Raw genomic sequence first — 27,399 nt, 5'->3', positions numbered from 1 at the left:
CCCCTTCTGCTTCCGCCTGCTCCAGGGCCTGGCTGGGGCGCCCCCTGCGGGCGGGGGAAGGGAGAGACAGGAACTCTGGCTGCCATCTTCTCCCAGCTCGACCTCTCTGAATCTAAGGGCTTTGGGAAACGTCGGACCTCACAGAGCCCCAGCTTTGAGCTTCCCCTGGAGCTGGGTCCTCAACCACGTTACTTATTATGGCCCAGGAACCGGTGCACCCAGCAATCCCCTTCTAATCTGCAACCTTGGGATCCTGGCTGCCCCCACGCTGCCCCTTTTCTACCCACTTCTCCTTCCAGGATGGACAAGGACCTGGCCCCCAGTCAGGACTCCCGTGAGAGCACACTAGCAAGTCCTTACTGAGTGCCCATTGAGCTGATCCAGGAAGGAAAAAATCTCTCACAAGTTGCTTTAGGAAATGATGGCCTTGAGTCTTGTCCCTTCCTCAGTTGGCAGCTAGACTAGTTGCCTCAGCCCCCTCTAATCACCATCCCGATTAATTCGCAAAAGTTGAAAGCATTTTTGTGAATGTTCCTATCAGGGTTCCTGGCGGGTGGGGGTGGAAAGGAAATCACCAAACGGGTAGAGACACCGCTAGGTTGTTTATCCCAGTGTCCCTGTGACTAAAGACTCTCTGAAGAAGGGTCCCGAGAGGGTTGTGCCTGCTTGGTGGCCTTCCGTGTATCTTGAACACCACTAGGGATATTGTGGAATTCACAGTGATGAGTGACCCAGCACTGACTTCTGGGGGTCCCTCCAGGCAGGGAAGCCAGTCTGGACTTGCAAGTGGAGAATCCAGAGGGTGGAGAATCCTTGGCATGCTGCCAGGGGGTGGTGGGGGGCGGGTGTTGAGAGTTGTTCAAGGATATTGTTCACTTGGCTCAGACATTGGTAAGAGAGCCAGGCTTAGGGTGAGTGTCCTGGGACAGAGGCTGAGGCTCCCACCCAAAGAGTTTCAACCTTCCCTCCCCTCCTCCTGTTTCCTCTGTCCTGCACAGTGGCCCATAAGGTCTCCCATTCACACACCCGCCTTGCCTCTGCCTGAGGTCCCAGCCCTGTGCTCTCTCCTCCAGCTGCCAGTGGGCATATCTCCAGCCAGTTCCCAGACTCCCCTGGAGAGACGGGTTGGGAAAAGAGGGAGGGGAGTGGAGAGCGAGCTCAGTCTGGCTTGAGCCTTTGCCATTCGTGCCCAGGGTGTTGTGGATTCTCTCCCAGCCTCATCCATGACCCCAGGACTCCCAGGTCTGTCCACGACCCTGGGATTGACCTCAGTCTTGTCATTACCCCAGGACCTCCCAGATGTTTTGCTCTGCCGCACACTGAGTTTAGGGACAGGGCTACTGGGGAGAGTGGGCTCAGGCAAACTCTGATATTGGCAGCCCTGATTTTTCTTGTCTGAAAAATGAAGATAATAATAATGTGCACCTCAAAAGGCTTCTGGGAGATTCTTTCTCATACACCCTTCCAGCCCCCAACGCATGAGAAGACACCCACAGGAGGAATAGCCCTCTGCCAGCTCACCTTTATTTCCTTTCAGACAGAGATGCCTGCAAAGGGACCAGGCCAGCACTGGGGACTGGAAACCTCAGTTCCAAGAGTCCCAGAAACCGCCAAAGGAGTCCTTGAGCCTGGGTGTATGCTGGGACTCAGCCTTTGATGGTGGGTGAGGAGCAGGGAACACTAGGCTCTGTACCTGGGGGGCGTCCACAGGCTGGCAGGGAGGGTGAGAGGGCAGCTTAAGGCCCATGGGGGACACATGAAAGGTCTGAAGAGGGAGAGATGTGGAGGTATCAGAGTGGAGGGCTTTCTGAAGGGGAGGGGCCAGAGAAGATCCCTGGAGGACAAAGGATTCGATGGATGGTGAAAGGCAGCTTTCTGGGGAGGGCTTAAGGAGGGTTGGAGAAGATGGCTTCTACATTCCTGGCAGGGAGTAGAGAGGACATGAGTTTGAAATGTGGGGGCTGAGGTCTCAGGGTTGGGCTGCACAATTAGGCAAGCCCCAGGGAGACAGGGGTGCCTCCAGTGGTCCCAGAAACAAAAACAAGGCAGAGAAAACGATCCCAGCAAGGCTTGGAGAGAAGCTTCTGTCTTCTGGGGCGGAACTCTGGATTGTGCTGAGAATCCATGTGGTGTAGGCGCTGACGTTGGTGTAAACACCCGGCCTCATGGGCTGTCCGCATTCAGACCCCCAGCTCACTACCCCTGCCTGGGTCCAGACGCCACCAATATCACAGACCAGAGGCCCTCCGGAGTCACCCTGGGGAGAAAGAAGGAGTCCAGAAGCGTAAGGCTGGAAGGCCGGCTGCCCTCCTTACACAAGGGGGAAATTGAGGTTCACAGGACCCTACCCCAGTCCCACCAACCTCCCTTCAGCACTGCTGGCCAGGTCTAGTGGACAAGGCATTGGTGGCTTAGATGTTCCTGGAAGACATCAGGGTTGGCTGGGCTAGGAATTAGGGATGAAATATCTGGTAGGTGAGACAAGCAACATGATGGGAACACTCCATTCTCTGAAAAAAACAGTTTTTCAAAGGAGGGGCTCTGAGGAGCATGTCTGTGTTACTAAGAGTGCTGTTTCCTTCATATTTCGTGAAAAATTTGATTGAGACAAAACAACACTAAGAGGCAATGGGAGATAAAGCGTGTTTTGCTTATAAACGTGGACAAGGAAAGACAACCCAGCTCAGAAGTGACCTGCTCCTTAGGAAAACTTGTCAAAGACTGAGTGTTATTTTTTGGGAAGAAAAAGGAAATTTCTGGCCACAAAGGAAAAGCTTTAGGGAGAGAGATATGTCACAGTTTGCTTAAGCACCGTTATAGGTATTCCATGTTTTGATACTATTTATATGATATTTCAAAGGGAGACAGGGTTCAGGAACATTTTTCTTCTTTTTGAATTAACTCTCGTATTTAAAAAATATTGCACTTGTCTGCCTTGAGGCCCCCACCGGAAGTGCTTGCTCACCCCACAGGCGTCCTCCTGGCCATTCTCGAAGCCAGCACACAGCATGTCCTCTAGGATGATGGGCTCCTGGCTGGGGACGAGGGAGTTCTCGTGGTAGTAGGTGTCACAGGTCTGGGTGTCAATGAGGGGCAGCTCTAGCTCCTTCAGGGTGAAAGGTGGAGGGAGCGCTGGGGTGGAGACCAGAGAGCAGAGCTCAGAGGATGCGATGGCCTCCTGGCTCTCAGCTGGCTTGCTGTATGTTGGAATGCTGGCACAACCTTTCTGTGTGTTGCTCCTCTGCTCCCCAAGGAACAGGGGCCTGCATTTGGGCTTACGGAACCCCAATAAACACACCACGGTGGCAAAGTGAGCCTGTATTTAACACTCAAAACACCGAGAAGACAATGATGATGACAATGACAACAATGGCAATGGTGATAGTTGCTGATCAATACTGAGAACTCACTCTTGCCCGGCCCTGCTGGAAGTGCCTGAAATGCATCATGCCATGTAACTCTTACATCGACCTCATGAGGTTAGCAGTCTTGAGATCTCTACTTACCAGAGGAGGAAACCACGACCTGGCATGGCTGGTGGAGATCACCCAGCCAGGATGAGGCCAGGCAGTCAGGCTCTGACCTAGCCCTGAGTGGACAGGGGTAATGGGTGAATTCTGTAAATGCATGGATGGCACAGGCACTAATCCTTCAGAATGATCCGGGCCCAGGTTGTGCCAGCATTCCAGAGACCTCCAATCAATCCTTATTGGATGCTGAAAGGATGAATTAGAGAGCCCAAGGTGGGGTCTGGGGTGGCGGGCTGCTTCTGCATTGGCATGGCAATATTTCAGTGCCCCCCACCCCAGGGCTGTACCAGTGTGTGCAGGCTCTACATCTAGCCTGAGTAAGGATGGTGGCAAGTATCGCTGGCCCTAGGGAGGGTGTCAGGACCAACCTTCAATGAGTTGCCCCCCGCCCCGACCCCGCCCCACCACCAGCTCTGGGCATCCTTACGTGTATTCGTGTCAATGTTCCCCCAGCCGGTGACCCAGCACAAGGTGCCGTGACCCAGCGGGTCTCCAGGTTTGGGGAGGCAGACTGGAAGGATGAGGTCGCTGAAGCTGACGGGGGAAGCCAGCTGCACTAGGGCGATGTCCCCACTGCCGTACTCCTCTGTGTAGCTTGGGTGAGTGATGAACTGGGCCACAGCCCGGAGCTCCTGGGACTCATTGGCCTTGGGATAGGAGGAGATGGTGCCCAGTAGCACAAAGTAGGAGGACAGTGGCTGATTCCTGGGGCCAGAAGTTAAGGAGGTTGTGAGACTGTGCAAGGGCTAAAGACAATTTTGATTTGAGGGTCCTAACATTATGAAGAGATCATTTTTTGCAAGTTGAGCACATGCCAGTAATGACAAGCACCCTGTTTAATCCACAAGCAGCCCTGCAAGGTGCCCAATTCTTCTATTTGGAGGAAGGAAAAGTCGCCTGTTGAGCAGTGAACTTGAGGCCTTGGGTTCTCAAGGGACATTCTGATGCGGGAGCTTTTGGTTTCTGGGAAATGAAAAATTTCTTGGGAGATGGACAATGGGAGGGCCTGTCTCCTCCCCAACTCTCTCCTGTGCCTAGCCCAGTGATTGGGGGGCATCCTGAATGGATAAATGAGACATATTCTCAACCTGTCTTTCACCCAGGTGGGCAGGAGACTCCTGTTCAAATGTGGAAAGAAGGGTATCGGGAAGAGGTGAAGGGCAGGTCCCAGCTGGCCCTGACTCACACTCGCTGAAGATCCTCACCTGTCCAAGCAGTGGGCTGCAGTCAGCACCCACTCTTCAGTGATCAGTGAGCCTCCACACACATGCTGTTCATATTCCCTCAGGCTGACCTGCCATGGCCACTCGCCCGGCTGGGCATCCTGCCCCGACACAATGCGACCTGTTGCCTGTGGGCGTCCACACACTGCAGGATGAGGCAATGGGTGGTGTTAGATGAGGTCCCCTCTGCGCTCCCCTCGCCCTGCCCCTCATGGGCTCGCGTCTTGTCCCCTGTGAGGCAGGACCCTCTCCTCATGGGAGGACTTAGGACCCTGGGGGCTGGGTAGGGGAGCGGAATTCTCAAAGCAGCTGAGTTAGGGGAGGTGGGAGTTGAGGACCCGGATTGCTGGGCCAAGCTTACTGGGGAGAGAGAAAGTTGTAGCAGTTGGGTTGGGGCTCCTGGGGAGGGTCTGAATGCAGCACAGTGTGTGCAACACAAAATGTGCCTGGCAGTGGGGTTTTGGTGGAAGCCGTGAAGGTGCTGAATCTGGGGGAGTGGGTGCCGGTCCCCAATGTCTGGGCTCTTTAGAGGACCTGCCTAAGAACAAGGCTATCAGGGGTGGGGCCGAGATTACATATCTCTCTTTATCTGCCCCTCAAAATCCAGGCTCTCTCTCTTGCAATACCTCTCTCCCCCACCCCAATATTTGTCCTACCTGAGTCCAGGTTTATCGCTATGGCGTTTGTTGAGGAGAGGTTGAGTGGGAGAACCAGGGGGCTTCCGCGAAGGGCTTTTGCGAGGAGAGAGAACAGGACGGCAGTTAGGGCCAGCTTCATGGTGTCTTCTGGCAGCCACTTCCGGGCTGGCTCTTGGGTTCAGAGTCCTCAGACACACTCAGGAGGGGGAAGATAATTGCAGCTCCAGCTAGTTTCTGGGCTCGCCCTGGGGTGGGGGATGACATCTCCACTCTATGTTGTCAGGCCTTGGGCCCTTACACTGCTCCTGAAAACAGGGCCCCTGGCCTCTTCCATGTCCTTGGCAAGACCCTAGGGCCTTCCCTCCTCTGCCCTGGCCCTGAAATCACAGCACCAATTTCCCCCACCACCTACGAAACACTTACTATGTGCTGGCACTCTGCCAACCATGCCAAGCCCTCTTGCCTGATTTCCCAGGAGCTATTACGATACCCGTCTTACAGCAGAAGAATCAACATTCTGATGGTTGAATGACTTGCCCAAAACCCTACAGGTGGCAAAGCCAGATAAATCTACTCGGCACCCCTGGGAGAAGGTGAAGGGTAGGGGAGTGGAACTGTAGACGCTGAGGCACATCCCACTCTGCCCCTTCAGTCATTCATTTTCAACATGGGCCTCTAGAGGGCCTGAGATGGAGCCGGGATGCCTGGGCCCTGAGAGGGGACCCATTATTCAAGGAGGTGGAGCAGCTGGAGGAGAAATGCTGCTCCACCTCCTTGTTCTCAGTGTGGGAAGATGATGCCTGCTTGTTACCTGCATTGAGGTTCTTGCGTTCCCCAATATAGAAATCAAGAGGAAACCCCAGAAAAATTTCCAAATTTTATTAAGCTTATACATGAGCACAAGGGAGGCAGCACAGAGGAAAGGAAGGTCCTCAGAACAGACTCAGGGGCTGGCTCTGCTTGACCGCTTTTACAAACTGGGGACAAAGCAGGCTTATGCAAAAAAGATGGGCTTTTCGAAAATGGCAGCTTTCTTTTCTATCTGTGTTGCTTGGAAACTATGTTCATGCCTGCACTGTGGGGGCAAGATGGCAGACTGTTCATTATCACCATCCAAGGTCGTATGGTGGTCAACTGCGTATGTGGAACACTGGTGACATTTGTAAGAAAGTAAATGGTTAGAGGGGATAATAATCAGCTAAAAAAGATGGGCTTTTCGAAAATGGCAGCTTTCTTTTCTATCTGTGTTGCTTGGAAACTATGTTCATGCCTGCACTGTGGGGGCAAGATGGCAGACTGTTCATTATCACCATCCAAGGTCGTATGGTGGTCAACTGCGTATGTGGAACACTGGTGACATTTGTAAGAAAGTAAATGGTTAGAGGGGATAATAATCAGCTACTTTTGCTTCTTTTTTTTTTTTTTTGCATAGGAAGTGATGGGGTCACATTCTTGTGGTCAGCTTATCCATGATCTTCCTGTCTGTCTGGCATTCCTTTGGCCCTGGGTTCAAGTCCCTGTGCTGTCTCACCTTAATATCCTCCTTTGACCACAAATAGTAGGCACCTTGCTGTCCATCGCCCCTGCCCTGCCCTGCCCTGCAGCTATGACCCTGGTCCTCTGAGCCAGGGACCTTACCGAGGTTGTGTCTGACAGAAAAAGATGTGGGAGACTTCTCCTGATTCTTAAGTTTTTTCCACTTCTCAAAAAAAAAAAAAATATATCCATCCTTTTGATGCCCTCCCCAATCAACCCAGCCTCCAGGCAGATTCCCTCCAAGGAACTTATTACCCCTTGGGGGTTGCGGTGGGTCTCAGCAGCCCCAAATGCTTGATTTAAGCCAAAATCATGCTCAGTGAGTATTCCAGCATTATTGCTTTTTTCCCTCTACCTGATACTTTGATTTCTGAAAAAAAAAAATTGTGGATTTATTCATTTCTCGAGTATTTAGAACATTTTTTTGCTTTACATATTTCAAAGCTATGCTGACGGGGAGCATATAGGCTCATGCCTCTTACATCTTTTCAGTGGCTTGTGACTTTTATCAGTGTAAAATATCCCTATATTTCATTGGGTTAGCCTTGGGTTCTATTTTACCTGAGGTTCTCTGGTATGTGATAGTCCACAGCCCCTTTCATATTGTTTGCAATTTCTTCACCTATATATATTTTTAAACAGAGACAAAAATGAAGAAAACATTTAGAAACAAATCCCCCCAAAATTAAATTTCTTAACCTACTTGTCCTTGGAATATATTTGCTGGAATACTTGTAAGATAGTAAACTAATTCCATTAACAGTATTATAAATTTTTGTGACTGCAAAAACATTTTATATGATTCACTGATATCTTATGGGGATTAAGGCACATCCTGCCTGCTTGAGATTATGTTTAAAACTCCTAGATTATCAGAATTATGTAAGAGCCAGTGCATTTCACAGTAAATCTCATTTAAAGACATCACAACAGTCTTTACCATCATCATCAATGAATGTTTCTTAGAACTCACACCCATTCAGTAATGCTTTTTTGTGCTCACAGATATCAGGTCAGTGTGATACTGAGTGTGCTGAGTGTGATACTGGGGAAGTCAAATATTCACATCCCAGGTGCTATGGTCTGAATGTTTGTTGAAATCCTAGCTCCCAATTCACATGTTGAAATCCTAGCCCCCAGGGCGATGCTGTTCAAATGTGAGGCCTTTGGGAGGTGATTATGAGAGCAGAGCCTTCATGAATGAGATTAATGACCTTATAAAAGAGACCTCAGAGAGCCTCCCTCTCCCCTTTTGCCTTAGGAAAACAAAGCAAGAAGGCAATAGCTATGAACAAGGAAGAAGGCTATCACCAGACATTGACTTTGTTGGCAACTTAACCCCAGAATTTCGCCCAGGAACTGTGAGAACGAAAGGTTTGTGGTTGATAAGCTACCCACTTAGTGGTATTCTGTTATAGCAACCCGCTGGATAATGTGGACTAGGACACTCAGCAAAGCATTTGACTCAGAAATGCTTTTCCCATTCGTGTTCAATACATTCCCTGTGCCTGCTGATGTTATACTAGGAATATACAAAGTGGAGGAGATACATCTTTATCTTCAGACTTACACAATCTAGGACATTTCACATAGCTATAGACCGATACTTGGAGTATATGAAATCAACACCAAGTACATACCTGCCTTTCTAATGGTCTGCTGATGGGAATTTTAGGGTCTGGCCTGGTCTGTGTATTTTCTCAACCTTTTATTGTATTTTACGTAAAATATTTTTTATTATAGAAATTTAAAAATATACACAGATGTAGATGAGTACAAAGAACATTCAACATTTGTCACTCAGCTTAAACAATTATCAATATAAAGCCAATCTTTAGATCCCTCCACGTCTTTACATTTTTCTCTCATGGAATCTGTGCTTGTTAAATTTTTGCTTTAAGTTCTGAACATGTTTCCATATTGTCAAGTTTGCCAATTTATCCTTTAGTAATGTCCATTTTTTTATTCTGCCCTCTGGCTAAAATGTTTTACTTCAGCAATATTTCAAATTTCCACTCTTTCTTGGTCGCTGATTGCTCTTTCCCCAGATAATTCTTGTTCAATGCTTGTAAACACATCTCAAAGCTTTCTGGGGATACCAGTTAGAATTTTCCAAGTTGTCTGATGTTTCCTGTATTCTCTCAGTTTTCTCTGGAGTCAGTTCAGTTTATTCAAATAGATCCTTCTGGTGTATGCATAGATTTTTCTCAAACATTTCTTCATCTTTGGTTGCTGTGCAGTAAAAGGTTAACTGAACAGGCCTAGGATGTTCAAACCCTGCACAGTCCAAAGAAAGGACTGGCCCATGACCATCTCCTAGGAAACGACTTCTGAGCCCTTGGAATGTCCTGCCTGAAAAGAGTATCTTTGTAGACCTAGAGCCTTGTGCCACTGCAGATAGTTGATGCCAATAATGTGATTTATGGTGGGACCTTGAGTCACACTGTATCACTCGGACCTCTAGAGGGCCTGGAGTCTGAGAACTAAGGTCAGTCACATGGACACTCCATGCTTATGTGATGGAACCCCAATGAAAACTTCAGACACCAAGGCTCAGGTAAACATCCCTGGTTGGCAATACTTAACGTATGCTGTCACATATCATTGCTGGGAGAATTCAGCACTGTCTATCTGACTCTACTGAGAGATGATGGCTGGATGCTTATACCCGGTCTCTCCTGGATTCTGTCCTCTGCACCTTTTGCATTTGCTAATGTTATCTGAATCCATTCACTGTAAGGAACTATAAACATGAATATAACAGTTTCTCCGCATTCTGTGAATTCTTCTAGTGAACCATTGACTCTGAGGGTGGTCCTGTGCATCTGGCTCAGTTGTCGGTTCACATCTATGACTGAAGAGCCAGCTTGTTGACTTTGGTGTCCTGCAACACTGCCCACAAGAAAGGAAAGTGGCCTGTGGAGTTAAGTGGGGCTTGTTCAGGAACAGCAGGCACACGGTCAGGCTGAGAGTGCTCTAGGTGGTCAAAATCAGGCCAGCTTTTATTCTGTGGGTCCCATAAAAGATCATTACTTTTAACAGAAGTGACACAGTGCTAGGGCTCCAACGGGCACTCAATGAGGACTTGCTAGTGTGCTTTCACGGGAGTCCTGACTGGGGGCCAGGTCCTTGTCTTTCCTGGAAAGAGAAGTGGGTAGAAAAGGAGCAGCGAGGGGGCAGCCAGGATCCCAAGGTTGCAGACGAGAAGGGGATTGTTGGTTGCACCGGTTCCTGGCGTGGTTGGGGACCCAGCTCCAGGGGCAGCTCAAAGCTGGGGCTCTGTGAGGTCCGATGTTCCCCCCGAAGCCCTTAGACTCAGAGAGGTCGGTCGAGCTGGGAGAAGATGGCAGCCAGGGTTCCCGTCTCTCCCTTCCCCGCCCGCAGGGGGGCGCCCCAGCCAGGCCCTGGAGCAGACGGAAGCAGACGGGGCGCCAAGCGGCTAGAAAGCAGGCCATGCGCACTTGGGTCGGGGTGTTGCTGCTGGCGCAGCTGTTGGTGCGAGCTGAACTAGAGATGCAGGGTGAGCTCAGGCCGGAGCTGCCGGCCGACCTCGGGGTGATGGGGGTAGGATGGGGCGCATGGAGACCGAGGGGAGCTCACCTTCTCACCTCCCCCCAGACTTGAAAGGTCAGGACCTGCTGTTTCCAGGTAAGGCGCCCAGGACGCGCGCTTGCCTGCATAGGGCACCTGGGCCGGAGTGCACAGGGTGCCTCATCTTTTCATGTCTCTCACCCCAGGTTTCCAGAACTCATCATTGCTCACATGTAACTGATGGGCCCCAGGGGGGAGGGATGGGAGTCTGTGGCCCACGTGGGGAGGGTCCTCGTGGTCCCCTTCTCCCTCGGCTGCATGACCCCTAGACTTGCGCAGTTTCCCGGGGAGCCCCTTCCCTTCCCACTTTCTGGTTAGTGATGGCGGGCAAGTGGCCTGTCTCCTGCAGCTCAGCCGTGTCCTCTGTCCATCCCAGGGCCATGTGGCCACCCAAACATCCACCCGCTCGTAACAGGCGGAAAAGACTCTCTTCACGGGCGCTGGCCGTGGCAGGCCAGCCTGCGCTTTTCTAAAGGCCACACCTGCGGAGGGAGCCTGCTCAACCGTCGCTGGGTGCTCTCGGCTGCGCACTGCTTTGAAAAGTGAGTCTGGGAACTGGGGGCAGCGGCGCGCTGCCCGGTTCCCTGGGTCTGCACCACGCGCGCGCGTCGTACACGGTTGTGACCCTCCTGTTCTCCTGAGCCTCAAGACTCCTGCTGCAGCTGGTCACACCCGTGCGAGTTCCTGATGGTGCCCCTGCAGGGAACCCTGTTCAGTGTTTTCCAGAAAGGTCTTCCAGAACATTCCCGTGCACATTTGTGTCTCGTTCTTTTCTTTTTCTCTTTTCTGTTCTCTTCTCCCTGAATGGCGCCACCAGCCTTCCTCATCCCACCTCGCAGGGGAGGTGGACCACAGGCGGGGGGAATGAGCTGAGGTGAGTGAGCGCTGGGCACAGAGCCTGGCCTGTGGAACCAGCGGCCCCTGAAGCTGTTTTGACTGCACCCTGCCGAGTATCCCTTTTTGGCACCTGTGCATCTGCTCATTCGTTTTTGTTTGTTTGGTTTATTTGTTTGGTTGGTTGGTTTGTCTGTTTGTTGTTAGGATGTGACAGGCTGGTTGAGTGGCTGGCCAGATCCCGCCCCGGGGGCAGCAGCCGGGGAGGCGTGGGAGGGAGAGGCACCCTCCTGTCCCATCCCCATCCCTGTCTCCAGGTTCTGGGGCTTTTGCTTCAGCCTCTCTGAGTTCTCACTTTTCTTCACTGGACACTTTGTCCTTTAAGAAGAATGAAGCTCATGGTGTTCAGGATGAGCCCTAGTAGCATCCTGGGCAGTCTCCACTCAGGGAGTGGGCTGCAGGTGTGCCCAGGTGGCACACCCTCCACTAAGGACCCTGACTGCTCTCTCCTTTCCTGCCAGGCACAGGGATCCCTCGGAATGGATGGTTCAATTGGGTGAGCTGTCTGCCCAGCCACCTTTCTGGAACCTGCGGGCCTTCTACCATCGTTACAAAGTGCAGGACATTTTTATGCACCCCTATTTCAGGGGGTTTTTACTCAATGACATTGCTCTGCTGAGGCTGTCCTCCTCTGTCACCTACAATAAGTACATCAAGCCCATTTGTGTTCTGGCCTCTTCTGTCGACTTCCAGAACCGGACTGACTGCTGGGTGACCGGCTGGGGGCAAATCCGTGAGGATATGGGTGAGGCTGGGGACAGATAGGAGGGAAAGATGGAAAGATGGAGGCATTATCCTCCCTTTGCAGTTGTACCAGCCCCTACCTTGGTCTATGTATGGGCCCCTTTGTGGTCCCCGCTCAGCATTATCTCCCCACCTGCTGTCCACTCCTTCTTCCCCTGAAAGGGTAGGATTTTCTGTACCCACACGCAGTTCTCTCTCCCACCCAGAGACTGTGAACCAGAAGCCAAAGTTAAGAGGGGGCCAGCTTCCTCCAGGCCATGTCCCCCAACCTGCAGGTGTCTGGGAGTTTTGGGGGTGGAGTTTTCAGAGAGGACTTAGGCATTTGTTTTCTTAAATTAAGATTTAATTCACAAACCATAAATTTTACCATTTTAAAGTGTATACAATTTAGTGGTTTTTAGTATATTCACAGAGCTGTGGACCATCACCGCCATTTAACTGCAGAACATTTCATCATCTCAAAAATGAAATCCCATACTTATTAGCCATTACTCCCCATTTCCCATTGCCCTAGGGCCATAGCCCCTGGCAGCCTCTAATCTGCTTTCTGTCTCTGTGGACTTACCTGTTTTGGACACTTCATATAAATGCAGTCATAAAGTATGCGGTCTTTTGTGCCTGGTTTCTCTCACTCAGTGTAATAGTTTCAAGGTTCATTCACGTTGTAGGATGTGTTCGTACTTCATCCTTTTGTGTGTGTATGTAGGGGGGCGGATTTCACCTTTTTCTTTTTCTGAGATTTCACATAGCATCAAACTAACCATTTTAGAGTATATGGTTCAGTAGCAGTTAGTACATTAGCAGTGTATAACCACGAGTCTTATCAAGCTCCGAAACATTTTCATCACTCCATAAATAAATTCTATAACCATCATTGCCCATTATCTTCTCCCTCTAGCCCTTGGCAACCACTAACAAGATTTTGCTTCTATGGATCTACCTATTCTGGATATTTCATAGAAATGGAATCATACAATAAGTGATCTTTTGTGTCAAGCTTTTTTCACTGAGCATAATGTTTTCAAGGTTCATCCACATTGTAGTATGAATCAGAACATCATTCTTTTTCATGGCGATAATATTCCATTGTGTGGATAGACCATATTTTATTCATTAGTGGACATTTGTGTTATTTCTTCCTTTTAGGTATTGTGAATAGAGCTGCTGTGAACATTAGTATACAAATGATTGTTTGAATACCTTTTTCCAATTTTTCTGCATATATATTTAGGAGGGTGATTGCTGGGTTACATGGTAATTCAATGTTTAACTTTTTGAGGAACCAACAGTGTTCCACAGCAGCTGCACCTCCTATTAACAATGAATGAGGATTATAATTTCTCCCCATTCTCCTCAACACTTGTTATTTTCCTTTTTTAATTTAATTTTATTTTTGGCCATCCTAGTGTGTGTGAAGTGATCTCTCATTGTGGTTTTGATTTGCTTTTCTCTAATGACTAGTTATGTTGAATATCTTTTCAGGTGCGTGTTGGTCATTTGTGTGTCTTCCTTGGAGGAATGCCTATTCAAGTCCTTTACCTATTTTTAAATTGACCTGTCTTTGTTGTTGAATGGTCATGGTTTTTTACATATTCTGGATACTAGAATATATATCAGGTATATGATTTGCAAACGTTTTCTACCATTCTTTAGGTTTCTTTTCACTTTTTTTTGGCAGTGTCCTTTGATGCTTAATTTTCTTAAACTTTGAAGTCCAAATTATATATTTTCCTTTTGCTACTTGTGCTTTTAATGTCATATCTAAGAAATCATTGCCAAATTCAAGGTCATAAAGATTTACTCCTACATTTTCCTGAAGAGTTTTATTATTTTAGTGGTTATATTTATGTCTTTGATCTATTTTGAGTTGATTTTTGTATATGGTATGAGGAAGGGAGCCAACTTCATTCTTTTGCATTTGAATGTCCAGTTGTCCAAACATCATTTGTCGAAGGGACTATTCTTGCCTCCATTGAACTGTCTTGGCACCTTTGTCAAAAATGGATTTACCGTAGATGTATAGATTTATTTCTAGACTCACAATTCTATTCCATTGGTCCATATGTGTATCCTTATGCCACGACCTCATTGTTTGATCCCTGTAGATTTACGTTTTGAAATTGGGAAGTGTGAGTCTTTCAACTTTGTTCTACTTTTTAAACATTGTTTAGATTATTTGGAATCTAATATTTCATGTGAATTTTAGTATTAGCTTGTCAATTTTTGCTAAAAAAATCTATTGGAATGTGGATAGAGATTACATTAATCTGTAGATTGCTTTGGGGGAGTATTGCCATCTTTTTTTAAGTTTTATTTTTCAATTAGAGTTAACGTTCAAAATTATTTTATATTAGTTTCATGTGTACAGCATAATGGTTAGACATTTATGTAATTTAAGAAGTGATCCCTGTGATTACTCTTGTACCCACCTGGCACTATACATAGTTATTACAATATTACTGACTATATTCCCTATATTGTACTTCACATCCCTGTGACTATTTTGTAACTATCAATTTTTACTGCTTAATCCCTTCACTTTTTTGGAGTATTGCTATCTTAATAAGTCTGCAATCCATGAATACAACATATGTTTTCATTTATTTAGGTCCTCAGTTTCTTTCAGCAATGTTGTGTAGTTTTTGAGCACAAGTATCTTATCAGTTAAATTTATTCCTAACTATTTTTTTGATGCTATTGTCAGTGAAATTTCTTTTTATATTTTCTTTTGGAATTGTTCATTGGTACTATATAGAAATATAACGGACTTTTGTGTCTTGGATCCTGCAAATTTGTTTATTAACTCTAGTCCTTTTTCGTGTATTATGATTTTCTACATATAAGATTATGTCATTTGTGGATATAGTTTTACCTCTTCCTTTCTGATTTGGATATTTTATTTCTTTTTCTTGGCTAATTTCCCTGACTAGAACTTCCAGTAAAATGTTAAGTACAAGCGGCAAAAATTGGCATCCTTCTATTGCTCCTGTTCTTAGGGCAAAAGCTTTCAGTCTTTTACTATTTAGTGTAATGTTAACTGTGGGTTTTTCACATATTACCTTTATCATGTTGAGGAAGTTCCCTCTATTCTTAGTTTATTGAGTGTTTTTATAACGAAAGTGTGTTAGATTTTGCCAAGTGCCTTTCCTGCATCAATTAAGATAATTATGTGTTTTTTCCCTTCATTCTATTAATGTAGTGTATAATATGTTATATTGATTGATTTTCTTATGTTGAACCACCCTTGCACTCATGGGATAACTCTTACTTGGTCATGGTGTATAATTCTTTTAATATGCGGCTGGAATCGGTTTGCTAATATTTTGTTGAGGACTTTTGCATATATATTCATAAAAAGATATTGGTTTATAGTTTCTTTTTCTTTTGATGTCTTTGTCTGGGCTTTGGTGTCATGGTAATGCTAGTTTCATAGAATGAGTTAGGAAGTGTTCCTTATTCTTTTTTTGGAAGAGTTCCAGAAGGATCAGTGTTAATATCTTCAGGTGTTTGGTAGAATTCATCATTGAAGCCATATAGTCCATGGATTTTCTTCATTGGGAGGTTTCTGACTACTGATTCAAATCTCTTTACTTATTATGGGTCTGTTCAGATTTCCTATTTTTTCTTGAGTTTTTGTTTTCAAAAATTTATACATTTCCTTTAGGTTATATAATTTGTTGACATACAATTGTTCATAGTATTCCCTTATAGTCTTTATTTCTATAGGATCAGTAGTAATGTCCCACTTTCACTGTCAATTTTGTTGATCTTTCAAAGAACCAACTTTGGTTTTGTTGATTTTCTCTATTGTTTTTCTATTCCTTAGTTTGATTTCCTCCATTCCTCTATGTATTATATCCTTCCTTTTATTCCCTTTGGGTTTAGTTTGCTCTTCTTTTTCTAGTTCCTTAAGATGTAAGTTAGGCTATTTGAGATTTTTCTCCTTTTTTAATATAGGCATTTCCAGCTATAAGTTTCCTTCTGAGAACTGCTTTTGCTGCGTGTCATAAATTTTGCCATGTAGTGTTTTCATTTTATTCATCTCAAAGTGTTTTCTAATTTTCCTTGTGATTTCTTCTTTGATCCATTGGTTACGAATGTTTTTTAATTTCTACATATTTGTGAATTTTTCAACTTTCCTTTTGTTATTGATTTCTAGCCTTAGTCCATTACGGTTGGAAAATATGTTTTGAATCATTTCAATTTTTTCTAGTTTGTTGCAGCTTATTTTGTGGCCTGACATATCATCTATCCTGGAAGGTATTCCATGTGCACTTGAGAAGGATGTATATTCTGCTGTTGTTTGGGTGGATTGTTCTGTATATATCTGTTAGGTCTAGGTAATTTATACTGTTTCTCAAGTTCTCTATTTTCTAATTGTTCTCTCTGGTTGTTCTATCCATTATAAAAGTGAAGTATTAAAGTCTCCAGCTGTTATTGTAGAACTGTGTATTTTCCCACCAGTTCTGTCAGTTTTGCTTAATATACTTTGGGGCTTCGTTGTTAGGTCTATAGATGTTTATAATTATATCTTCTTGACATTTGACGCTTTCATCTATATATGTCTTTCAACTCTTGTAACAAGTTTCGACTGAAAGTCTTTTTTTGTCTGACATTATTATAGCAAACTCAGCTCTTTTTTGGTTACTATTTGCGTGGAATTTCTTTCTACAACCTTTCACTTTCAACCTATGTATGCCATTGGATCAAAAAAAAAATTGTTTTGTAGATGTATATAGTTGGAACCTGTGTTTTCTAATCCAGTCTGCCAATCTCTACCTTTAAATTGGAGTGCTTAATCCATTTATACTAATTACCAATAAGGAAGGACTTATTTCTACCATCGTTCTATTTGTTTTCTATATCTTGTCACATCTTTGTATATCTATATCTATGCCTTATATATTTTTGTATCTTATTTCATCCTTTTGTGTTTTGTGATTTTTATCAGTGTGCTGTATTGATTCCCTTCTCATTTCCTGTTCTGTATATTGCTTAGTTATTTTCTTAGAGGCTGTCCTGGGGATTACAATTAACAACTTAAACTTATAACAATCTATTTTGAATTAATACCAAGTTAGCTTCAATAGCATACAAAAACTGTTCCTATACAGCTCTATTCTCCCCCTTTAAGTTATTATTGTCACAATTTACATCTTTATAAATTGTGTGACCATTAACAAAGATTTATAATTACTGTTTATACATTTGTCTTTTTAATTATATAGGAAAAAAGTTATAAACCAAAACTATAAGGATACTGGCTTTTCTATTTACCTGTACCAGTGTTCTTTATTTCTTCCTATGGGTTTGTTACTGGTTAGTGTCCTTTCATTTCAGCCTAAAGGGCTTCCTTTCCCATTTCTCATAGGGTAGGTCTACCAATGATGACCTCTCAACATTTGTTTATCTGGGAATGCCTTAATCTCTCCTTAATTTTTTTTAGGCAAGGCGACCCTTGGTTGACCTCACAGTTTGCAAGGACCTTGTCAGCTTACAATCCTTTTTTTTGGTGAGGCAAACCCTTGGTTGACCTCACAGATTGCAGGGATCTTGTCAGCTTACAGTCCCTTAGTTTTTTTTTTTGACACCTACAGCACCTGGTCTTCCTAAGTCTCCTTAATTTTTTGAAGGGTAGTTTTGCCTGATATAAAATTCATTAACTGTTTTAGGCTTTCATTCAAATATGTCTTCCCACTGCCTTCTGGCCTCTAGAGTGTTTGAAAAGAGTTAGGCTGTTAATCTTGTTGAAGATTCTTTATACTTGATGTGTAGCTTTTCTCTTGCTGTGTACAAGAATTCTCCCTTTGTCTTTGTCTTTAGATATTTTGATGAAAATGTGTTTCGGTATGCATCTCCTTGTGTTTATCCTACTCGAGTTTGTTCAGATTCTTAAGTGTATAGATTCACATCTTTCATCAAATTTGGGAAGTTTTCGGCCTGGATCTTGCAGCTGCAGTATACTAATCATAAACAATTGTGGCTGTGTTAGTCTCACCTCCTGTGCATGCTAAGGTCTCTCTCCACTGGCTTGAGCAGGGACTGTTATCTACATGCTTCAGATAGAGAATCCGAGTCTCAGGGAGCTACTGTAACAGCCTGTCCAGCCATTGGGGTCATTCTGTGATATTGGTCACATCTGTGATGTGCTGGGCTAGAGCAGCAGACTCATCAAGAGCAATGGCCCAAGCACTATGGGTGCCCCAGGGATCCCCATCCCTATAACTCATATCATTTCTCCCAACCAGATGGCAGAGGAGAGGCTCAGGATGCTGTCTTTCTCTGTCCCCTCCACTCTCATGCAGAGCTGCCATCTCCCTACATGCTCCAGGAAGTGCAGGTCTCCATCATAAACAACTCCAGGTGTAACCAAATGTTTCAACGGCCCAATAGAATCCAGGAAGACATGATTTGTGCTGGCTTTGAGAATGGCAGCCGCGATGCTTGCAGAGTGAGTGCCCCTGCCCCAACCAGGGCCTTGCTGGAACCAAGCACCACCTCTCTCAACCTTGAGCCTGAGAGCAACCCCCATGACCCCCACCAATCCACCCTCAGAGTTTATTCATGAGAAAATCATTGCGGCCCTTACTTATCCTGCCTGTAAAATAAGCTTCTCATTTTGCATTAATTGCACTTCCTTTGAATCTCATGTGAAACCCGAGGGGTAAAGACTATTGTCCCACTTTGCAGACACAGAAACTGAGGTCTGGTCACTTCCCGGGGGAGGAGTAGGGTTTGCATCCAACCTGCCCAGCTCCAAAGCCCTATGTGTTCTCCCGGCCTCTCCACTGGTCCCTCCTGCCCCACCCCAGGCCAGGCTTACCCATTCTTCTCCCCAGGGTGACTCAGGTGGACCCTTGACCTGTGAAGAGAATGGGCGGTGGTATCAGATTGGAATCGTGAGCTGGGGAATAGGCTGTGGTAGGCCCAACCGGCCTGGTGTCTACACCAATGTCAGTAGGTACTTCACCTGGATCCGGATGATCATGGCCCACAGCACACCCAGGCCAGACCCCTGCCCACTGCTGCTGCTCCTTGTTCTGCTCTGGGCTGCTCTCCTTGTGCAGCTGGCCTGAGCACAGCTGAGCCTGTGAGGGTACAGTAGTTACTACAACACTGGGCACATTCACCCAGGGCTGTGGGCACCCCAGTGGCAGGACACTCTGCTAGATCAGGCTCTGGTCCCTTTCAGTGTCATTTGCTAATAAACACATGTGCATGTTCAAACTGATGCCTTGCAGAGCATTCCGTGGACTCAGGTGACTTCCTGGACACCCTCGTGGTCACCTGTGTCCCATTCACCCCAAGACCACTCCCTAACTCCTAAATCTTTTTCCACCCATCTGTACTATACAGGTTTGGGTTGCAAACAGCAGAATCCTCTTGGGTTCGTTCAACTAGAAAGATAATTTATGAAAGGACATTAGTAGCACCAGGGTCCCTGGAGGCTAGGAAGGCTGGAATGGGGGTATAGTGGAGGAAAAACCCCTGAACACCCCACTTCTCATGCTGGTGTCCCCATCACACAGATGTCAGGGGCTCCTGGTCTTACTCTGGTCCCCCAAAGGCCAACCTGAGACCAGGACAGGGGTGTATTTTATTTGGGAGGTGATACCAAGAAGCCCTGGTGAGGAGGGAAACTGAGGCAGGGAAGGAAGAACCTGATGACATTTGCCTGAATGAGGAGGTTACTGTTGTGGGCAACTGAGTGAGGTGCAGTCCCATGGGGGCCCTCTGAAAAATCATGGGGAACGCAGCCCTGCATTGGGCCTCTGAAAGACAAGGATGCTCGGTGTGGGCACTTCTCTCCTGACTCCCATGGGTTGAGGGTGTCCTGAGGGCATGGGTGCTCCAAGCTGGAGCAGGCCCCCGTGAGAATGTCAGCACCTAGGGAGCTGCTGCAGCACCATAATGTAGCTTAGTGGTAGAAGATGGCATTAAGTGTGTCTGGCCCCTCATTGGGCTCCCAGAACCCAAACTCAGCATGGCCAAGGAAATAGGCCAGCTGGGCAGATTCAAGAGCACTTGTTCAGGCAGATCTGAAATTTTACAAGATCCCAAAGTGCTGTGAGCTCAAGATGCACAAGGAGCTCTGGTTGCTATAGATTCCTCCCTTCTGTTTCCTGGCTCACAGCTCCCCACTGTGGGGAGGCAGGTGGGGGAGTTGTCAGAAGGGAGTGCCCTCCTGGCTTCTGCCTTGCCCCTACAGCCACCCCTGACAGCAGTGCAGGTGTGTAGGGGCACTGCACTTGGGCTTCATAACCTCAGGCAGCCCCGTGAGGCTGGAACTTCCCTTCCTCCTGTTACAATGAGAAAACTGATGTTCGGTGAGGTGACAGGACTGCTGGGGTCATGCAGCTCATAAAGGCTCCCGTCCAGAGAATACTTGGCCCAGGCCTGAGGTCTGGGTTCCATGTGGGGCCAGCCAAGCCGGAATTTCTGCACGGAACAATAGTGCTCAGATGCCCCAGCGACTGCAAGAAGCCAGGAGCCAGGGTCAGGTTTGGAGGTGAGCTGCCAAGGATCCTCTGGAGCTTCCTGGCCTGACCGCAGGCCCCCTCCCCCCACCCCACCACCCTAGCTGAGTTGGGCCCAGGCTCTTGGCCCCAGTTCTCAGCACCTTGGCCCGAACCAGGCTTTTAAGAAATGCAGGTATCCTTTTCCTGCCACCTCGAAAGCACTGCTCAAAGCATCTTTGTTTGAGGCAGGACAGGTGAAGCTGAAGCCCCGCCCTGGCCTCCTTAATTATCCCCTCGCCAGGCCCCTACCCCTCCTGGCCCTTTAAGCCCCCACATCCTCCCCCAGCCCAGTCAGTAAGGAGGGTACCAGGCCGTGAAGGTGACAGCAGGGACCAGGGGCTTCCAGGGCAGGTGGGGGTAGCTGTCAGGCAATAGAGGATGGGGAAGGGGCCAGGTTCCAAGGCTCTCCTGGAGGTCTGGGGTGCCCAAATCTCTCAGGGGGATGGGGGGACAGGGGTGGTCCTTGGGGTCTGGGCAGAGGGAAGCAGATAGAACCTGGGCCATGATAGGTCTGGGATCAACTAGGGTCTGAGTGAAGACAGAAGGGCCTCTGCGGGTGCCTAGTGCTCTGGGCTAGGACCTTGCCCTCTCTCTGCAGGCTCTCACCAGAGTCCAACCCCTGAGCCAGTCCTGAAGACAGAATGAAGGAGTCTTCCTGTCTCCCCGTCCTGCTCCTACTGGTACTGGGTGAGTGGAGGAGGGGAGGGGGTGGGCTATGAGTGCTGACTACAGGGACCTTGGCTAGTAGATGTCCCATCTCACCCCCTTCTGGCCTGGTTCCCCTAGAGCACTCCAGGGCATCCTAATCTTGGCTTCAGTGATTCAAGTTTTCTGTCACTAACCTTGGGTTCTCCAAACCCCGATGTGCTCATTTGCATAATGGGTATAAGTCCCCACCTCACAGTGCTCTGGGGAGGGTTAAATCAGGTAACAGACTGCACAAAATCCTGGCACCAGGTCAGTGCCATAAATGTTCCACCCTCCTTCTAATCTCTGACCTCCCTTCCCCTCACTCCCTTACCTGACACCAAATCCATAACCAATCTTTTCCCTGCTTCCTCCTCCAGGAGCTGCTAAGACGCTGGAGTCTGCAGGTCAGGAAGCCTTAGGGTCCCCACTCCACCCTGGGAGCCAACCCCTCCCTGACCTTGGCCCTTTGTCTCCTTGGTCCTTTGTCTCCCAGCCTCCACTCGCCTCTCAGGCCCTCAGTACTCTGCCCACCCTTTCCGTCCCCCTTGTCCTCTCGCAGCCTGCGGGCAGCCTCGTGTGTTCAGTCGGATTGTGGGGGGCCAGGACGCCCGGGCCGGAGAGTGGCCGTGGCAGGCGAGCATCCAGCACCGCGGGGCGCACGTGTGCGGCGGCTCGCTCATCGCCCCCCAGTGGGTGCTGACAGCAGCGCACTGCTTCCCGAGGTCAGCGGGCGGGCGCTGGGCGCGAGCAAGGGTAATACGCGGGTGTGGGGGGAACAAGGCCCAGGGAAAGCGAGAAACAACCTGGCAGAGGCGCTGAGACGGCGCGGGGAGGCGCGGGGACTTCGGGAACTAGGGCACTACTAGGGTTGGTGGAGGGGCTGCTGTAAGTAGCCCCACTGTTGTCACACAGGCAGGCGCTGCTTTCTGAGTACCGCGTGCGCCTCGGGGCGCTGCACCTGGGTCCTGCCTCGCCCCGCGCTCTCTTGGTGCCCGTGCGGAGGATGCTGCTGTCCCCGGACTACTCCGAAGACAGGGCCCGCGGCGACCTGGCGCTGCTGCAGCTGCACCGACCCGTGCCCCTAAGCTCCCGAGTCCAGCCCGTCTGCCTGCCAGAGCCCAGGGCCCACCTGCCACCGGGTACTCTGTGCTGGGTCACTGGCTGGGGCAGCCTCCACCCAGGAGGTGAGGCAGAGGTAGGGCACAGCGGCACTGGGGGAGAACCAGGAGTTCCCCCTTTAACTCCCTGCCGGGGAATCCCACCCCCCATTGCCTCACCCTGGGACCCTTTAGTCACTCAAACCTCTTCCCAGTCCTTCAGGTCAGATTCTCAGGTGCGACTCCTCCCACCCACCCCTGGTTACCCAGACCCTCTCTCATCTTTCATAAATCCCCCTTCTTCCCCTAGTGCCACTCCCGGAGTGGCGACCTCTGCAGGGAGTAAGGGTGCCATTGTTGGATTCGCACACCTGTGACCGCCTCTATCACGTGGGCACCAACGTGCCCCTTGCTCAGCACATAGTGCTCCCGGGGAATCTGTGTGCTGGCTACGTCCAGGGCCACAAGGATGCCTGCCAGGTGCGTGAACCTCTGGAGTCCACACTGGAGTCCCTCTGGAACCTCTGGAGTCCACACTCCCGTGTCCAGCACCCTACCTCCCTCGAACCCAGGACCCAAGAGGTACCCCTTCCAGGTTCAGTGTCCTGGCCCCCAACCCAGATGTACCACCTAAGGGACTGGAACCCTAGGACTGCCATAGTCTCCAGAGGGCCAGGATCTAAGGTTGCCTTTCTCCTACAGGGTGACTCGGGGGGACCCCTGACCTGCTTGAAGTCTGGGCGCTGGGTCTTGGCAGGCGTGGTGAGCTGGGGCAAAGGTTGTGCCCTGCCCAACCGTCCAGGTGTCTATACCAATGTGGCCATTTACAGCCCCTGGATTCAGGCTTGCCTCAGCCTTTGATGTGGTGACACTCACTGACCTGGAATCAGATGCTACCTGGTACATCTTGGGACCTGCACATTCCCTCAACCCTGCCACTTCTGACTTGAGATTCAGAGGCCTGATAAAGCTAAGGGGCCATCTTTCCATCCATCTATCCATCCCCTGCCTCCTCCTCCTTGGGGCTCACCAAACCAGAGCTGCCAGCCCCCCCTCCAGGAGCCTCCCACGTGTCAGGGTCTCAAACCCCTACTTTCCCCTTCCTGTTCATTTATCCTCTACAGCTCCAGCCAGGGCTGGGGCTGAATACTCAGAGATAGGCAAGTAAGCTAGTGCCCAGCCTGGCCTGTGTGCCCCTTTTTTTTCTGGAGGAACCCAGGGAGGTTCAAAGTGTGGAGGGATTTAGTGCCAAGGTTCAAAGTGTGGAGGGATTTAGTTCTCCCATCACTAGCTTTGAAGATGGTAGGGAGAGGGTGTGTCACGTGGCAAGGAACTGCAAGCAGCCTCCAGGAGCTGAGGGCAGCCCTGGCTGACTTTAGGAAGAGGGAAACCTCAGTGGTACAATCGCAAGAAACTGAATCTGGCCAACACCCGACAGAGCATGGAAACAAACTTTCCCCCTAGCATCCAGATGAGAGCCCATCAGGTCAACCCAGCTGAGTCCACCCAGACTTTCAGCCCCCAAAACTGTGACTTAATAAATTTGTCTTGTTTTAAGCTGCTGTTTGTAGTCATTGGTCACACAGCAAGAGGAAATAAATCTAGATTTTACCCACTACAATGGAGGTACCTGGGAGTGGGGTGGCCTCCACCAGGCTCAGGAATAAGGGCCACCTGGCATCATAACCTCTGCCCAAGAGGCGCAAGGAGCCCTTGGGCAGGCCTGGCTGGAGTTTCTGCCTTCCTGTTTCTGTTACCCCATCATTCCTGGAGTAAGTCTGGGGCTGTACCCTAGTCTTGGCCAGAACCTCCAGGCCCAGGACTCCCCCACACACCTGTGTCTGGAGACCAGCCTAGACCCTTTACAGCTCCCTGCCCACCTTCATGTACCTGGGACCTGCCATCTTCTCATTTCTAGGCCAAGGATCACCCATCCCTGTAGACAGAGCTCAGTTTCTAGAACTGCTGAAGGAACAAGAAACTGGGCCGGGCGGGGGGGGCGGGAGGGGGAACCCTGGAAAATCCAAAGCCTAATCTTTGGAGTTGACAGCAGCAGTGGGTGATCTCAGAGCACCTGTGAGGTGTTCTCATTTCCCGTCATAGGTGAGAAAACAGGCCCAGAGATGTTAGATGATGTGCCTTAAGGCCCACAGCAGGTAAGAGGTGGAAACAGATTTGAACACAGGCAACTGACTCAAATTCCACAGGTGTCACTTCCCTCGTAAGATCAAAGTAGTTGTAAAACACAAATGAGAGGGACACTATAACCAGTGGTCACTGATGATTACTATTTATTAATCACTGCTAAAAAAAAGGAGAGGAAGGCCCACCAGGCTGAGACACTGCAGACTTAGTCTGGAGGGTCTCTGTCGTGAACAATAAATAGGTGGCTGAAGGAGAAAGGGCCCAGGAGGCCTTTCTGGGAAGAGAAGCAAGAGCAGCTGGCTAACCAGCTCATTCACCGTCTTGAGACTCCCATTCTGTGTGTCATGGCCCCCAGAAGGGAGGGCCTACATCCAGCAAAACCAGAGCTTAGGGCTGGGGCTGGGGTTCAGCCCCTGCTTGCCCCTCAAACTGCCTCCCCACACCCCATTCCCACTTGTGTAGGTATCACTGCACTAAAAGACACAGATGCCTGTAGTCATCTGCAACCAACCTACCAACTGGATGGCACCAGGGGCTGCACAAAAACACCTTCTGAAAGGAAAGACTCACCAGGCTGGGTGACCTCAGATAACAGAAACAGCTATAGTCAGATATTGGTCATTCCCCGAACCCTGACACTGTGCTCTCTGTGCATTAGCTCATTAATACTCCCAAATGCCTTGCGGGGTCCAATTGTGTATTTTCCCTTTATGGAAGGAAAAACAAGTGGAGGCTCAGTGCCTTGCCTGAGATCACAATTAAGCTGGGAGGTCTGCTGGCTGTCTCTGAGAACCTCATTGGCCTTCACTGTCCACACCCCACTCTCCCTTCCCTCTCCCTCCTCAGCAGCAGAGTATCTAAAGCTTCCAACTCTCTGTGCACAAAGATACTGAGATTCATAAGGAAACCTTAAGCCGAGGACTTACCCCACCAATTATGTGTCCATTGCCTCCTGACTCAGGGGATGGAGCCCAGGTGGAGGTCAGCCAGGAGCTGGCCTGCCAGCAGGGAGCCAGGGCTGCCTTGAGATGCAGGGAGGGAAGAGTCATAGGAGGGGAAGGGACTTCAGAGGGCTCCTGAAGAACCAGAGAGTAGAGGTCAAAAATAACTACGGTTGAAGTTTATGAAATATTTATTGAGCACTAACTCTTGAAGAGACTCATAAACTTTAGAAACGGTTATTCTTTCATCTGGAAGAGGAAACTGGGCCTCGGTGAGATTAACTGCCCAAAGCTGCACAAGCAGCACTGGAGCAAGGACTTGAATACCAGCTGGTCAGAGCCCAGAGCCTGTGTGGTTAGCCACCAGCTTGATTCAGGGCCAAGATGTGGTCGGTGGTCATGAAAGGTAGTCATGTAGCTGGAATCTGCAGCTGGGGAAAACCACCGTGAGCCACATTCCCTGGCCAATAAGAAACAATGAGTGGACAGAACCATAATCACGCGAGAGATAAGTGGGCCCAAGAAAAGTTTCTAAAGTTACACATGCACATTAAAAAGGGCTGTCCTATAATTAACTTGTCTCATTATCATAGTAAAATACTCCCCTAGGTGGAGATTTAAGATGCTAATGAGACATGCCACACATGAAGTAGCATGTAGATACACTGCGCAGGACCCGCCTCAACATACTCTGTAGAGGAAGAAAAGAGAAAGAGATGGCCCCCCAATCACAAGAGCCTATAAAACCGCTGTACCTATAAACTTTGGGGAGCCACATCCATTCTCTTTCAGAGTGCACTCCCTTGGTGCATCAAGCTCTTGCTTTAATAAATCTTTTTCTCTGCAAAATTGTTTCGCCCACTCTCTTGATTTCTGTCCTGAGAGAGGCAAGGACACCTGCCCCCGTTACAAAGGCAGCAGCATCTTCAGATTTCGCTCACCTTCAAGAATTCTCAAATTGCAGCCCCACAACTGCAAAGCTGTTTGATGTCCAGGGCTATCCACTGGCTCAGCTCTTGCTGGGTGCCACAGCATGCCTCCCCTGACAAACATCAGCAACAGCCAGCTGAGGCTCTTCCTCTCCCAAGGAGTGGTTAAGTGAGAGAAAAGCCTCCATCCCTCGCACTAGCGTAACTACAATTTGGGGTGACACAGGACAGTGACCAACATCCAAAGTGGAAGGCCTAGACTGTAGAAAGGTGGCTAAACAAGGAAATCAAGTCTACAAGCCTTTCCAGAGCCTAAGCAGAACAAGGCTGGGAGGTGGGCAGGTGCCCAAGGCCCCTGGGACCAGGGGGTTTCTCTTTCCTCCTCCTTGGTAGGAGAGCGTCAACTTCGGCCATGCCAAATGCGTCTTCCCAGGAAGTTCGCCTGGTCCACTCCCTAACACCAACAAAAGTTCCCTACAGACCATAAAGCCTCTCTGAACTAGAAACAATCCTTATACCCAAGGCTGCACACTCCTTACACTCCTCAAAATGGCCGCCAGGAAGCCTCAGAATCATGAGTCAGACCTCTCAATATGGCAGCCCAGGTCTCACTGAGATGCGAACGTCTTGCCTCCCCGATGACCAAGATGCACATCATTCATTTACCCTCCCTGAGATGTAGAGGTACCCTACGCTGATGAAGGTAGTCCCCGATATTCCGAAAAGGAGGCTGGGTTTACGCCCGCGTCTCGCTCACGAGCACCTCACCTTTGCCACTTCCAAGCTAGCGCACCACCTCCGCGTTCCCCCCACCCCCAGCTCCGCCCTGCCCCCCGACTCCCACCACCTCCGCCACCATGCCAATCCGAGCTGCCCCGCGCCACGGCGCCAAGATGGCGGCCGGACCTTGGGAGTGAGCGAC

At 48.8% G+C, this 27,399-nt stretch overlaps 3 protein-coding genes across 3 annotated transcripts; 2 read left to right on the top strand and 1 right to left on the bottom strand.

Moving 5' to 3' along the window:
* Window positions 1–1,585: 1,585 nt before the first annotated feature.
* LOC102896023 (serine protease 33) lies at window positions 1,586–5,530 on the bottom strand. Its single transcript, XM_015590939.1, has 6 exons — window positions 5,410–5,530; window positions 4,736–4,898; window positions 3,958–4,235; window positions 2,966–3,132; window positions 2,066–2,257; window positions 1,586–1,765 (listed from the first exon to the last, which is right to left on the bottom strand). The coding sequence occupies exons 1-6, from the start codon at window positions 5,528–5,530 to the stop codon at window positions 1,586–1,588; spliced, it is 1,101 nt and encodes a 366-aa protein (XP_015446425.1).
* Window positions 5,531–10,380: 4,850 nt separating this feature from the next.
* LOC102895756 (serine protease 41) lies at window positions 10,381–20,092 on the top strand. Its single transcript, XM_006914187.2, has 6 exons — window positions 10,381–10,447; window positions 10,546–10,575; window positions 10,895–11,060; window positions 11,874–12,157; window positions 18,462–18,607; window positions 18,996–20,092. Exons 1-6 carry the CDS (start codon window positions 10,381–10,383, stop codon window positions 19,230–19,232), a joined length of 930 nt encoding a protein of 309 aa, XP_006914249.1. The 3' UTR covers window positions 19,233–20,092.
* Window positions 20,093–20,994: 902 nt separating this feature from the next.
* On the top strand, window positions 20,995–24,443 carry PRSS33 (serine protease 33). The gene is made up of 5 exons (XM_006913922.2): window positions 20,995–21,383; window positions 21,925–22,087; window positions 22,278–22,549; window positions 22,773–22,942; window positions 23,165–24,443. Exons 1-5 carry the CDS (start codon window positions 21,317–21,319, stop codon window positions 23,321–23,323), a joined length of 831 nt encoding a protein of 276 aa, XP_006913984.1. The 5' UTR covers window positions 20,995–21,316; the 3' UTR covers window positions 23,324–24,443.
* The last annotated feature ends 2,956 nt before the right edge of the window (window positions 24,444–27,399 follow it).

This window comes from Pteropus alecto, unplaced genomic scaffold, assembly GCF_000325575.1.
Source record: "Pteropus alecto unplaced genomic scaffold, ASM32557v1 scaffold44, whole genome shotgun sequence".
Lineage (NCBI taxonomy): Eukaryota > Metazoa > Chordata > Mammalia > Chiroptera > Pteropodidae > Pteropus > Pteropus alecto.
The sequence above is the reverse complement of the archived record's forward strand: the minus strand, read 5'-3'. Positions and strand labels throughout refer to the sequence as shown.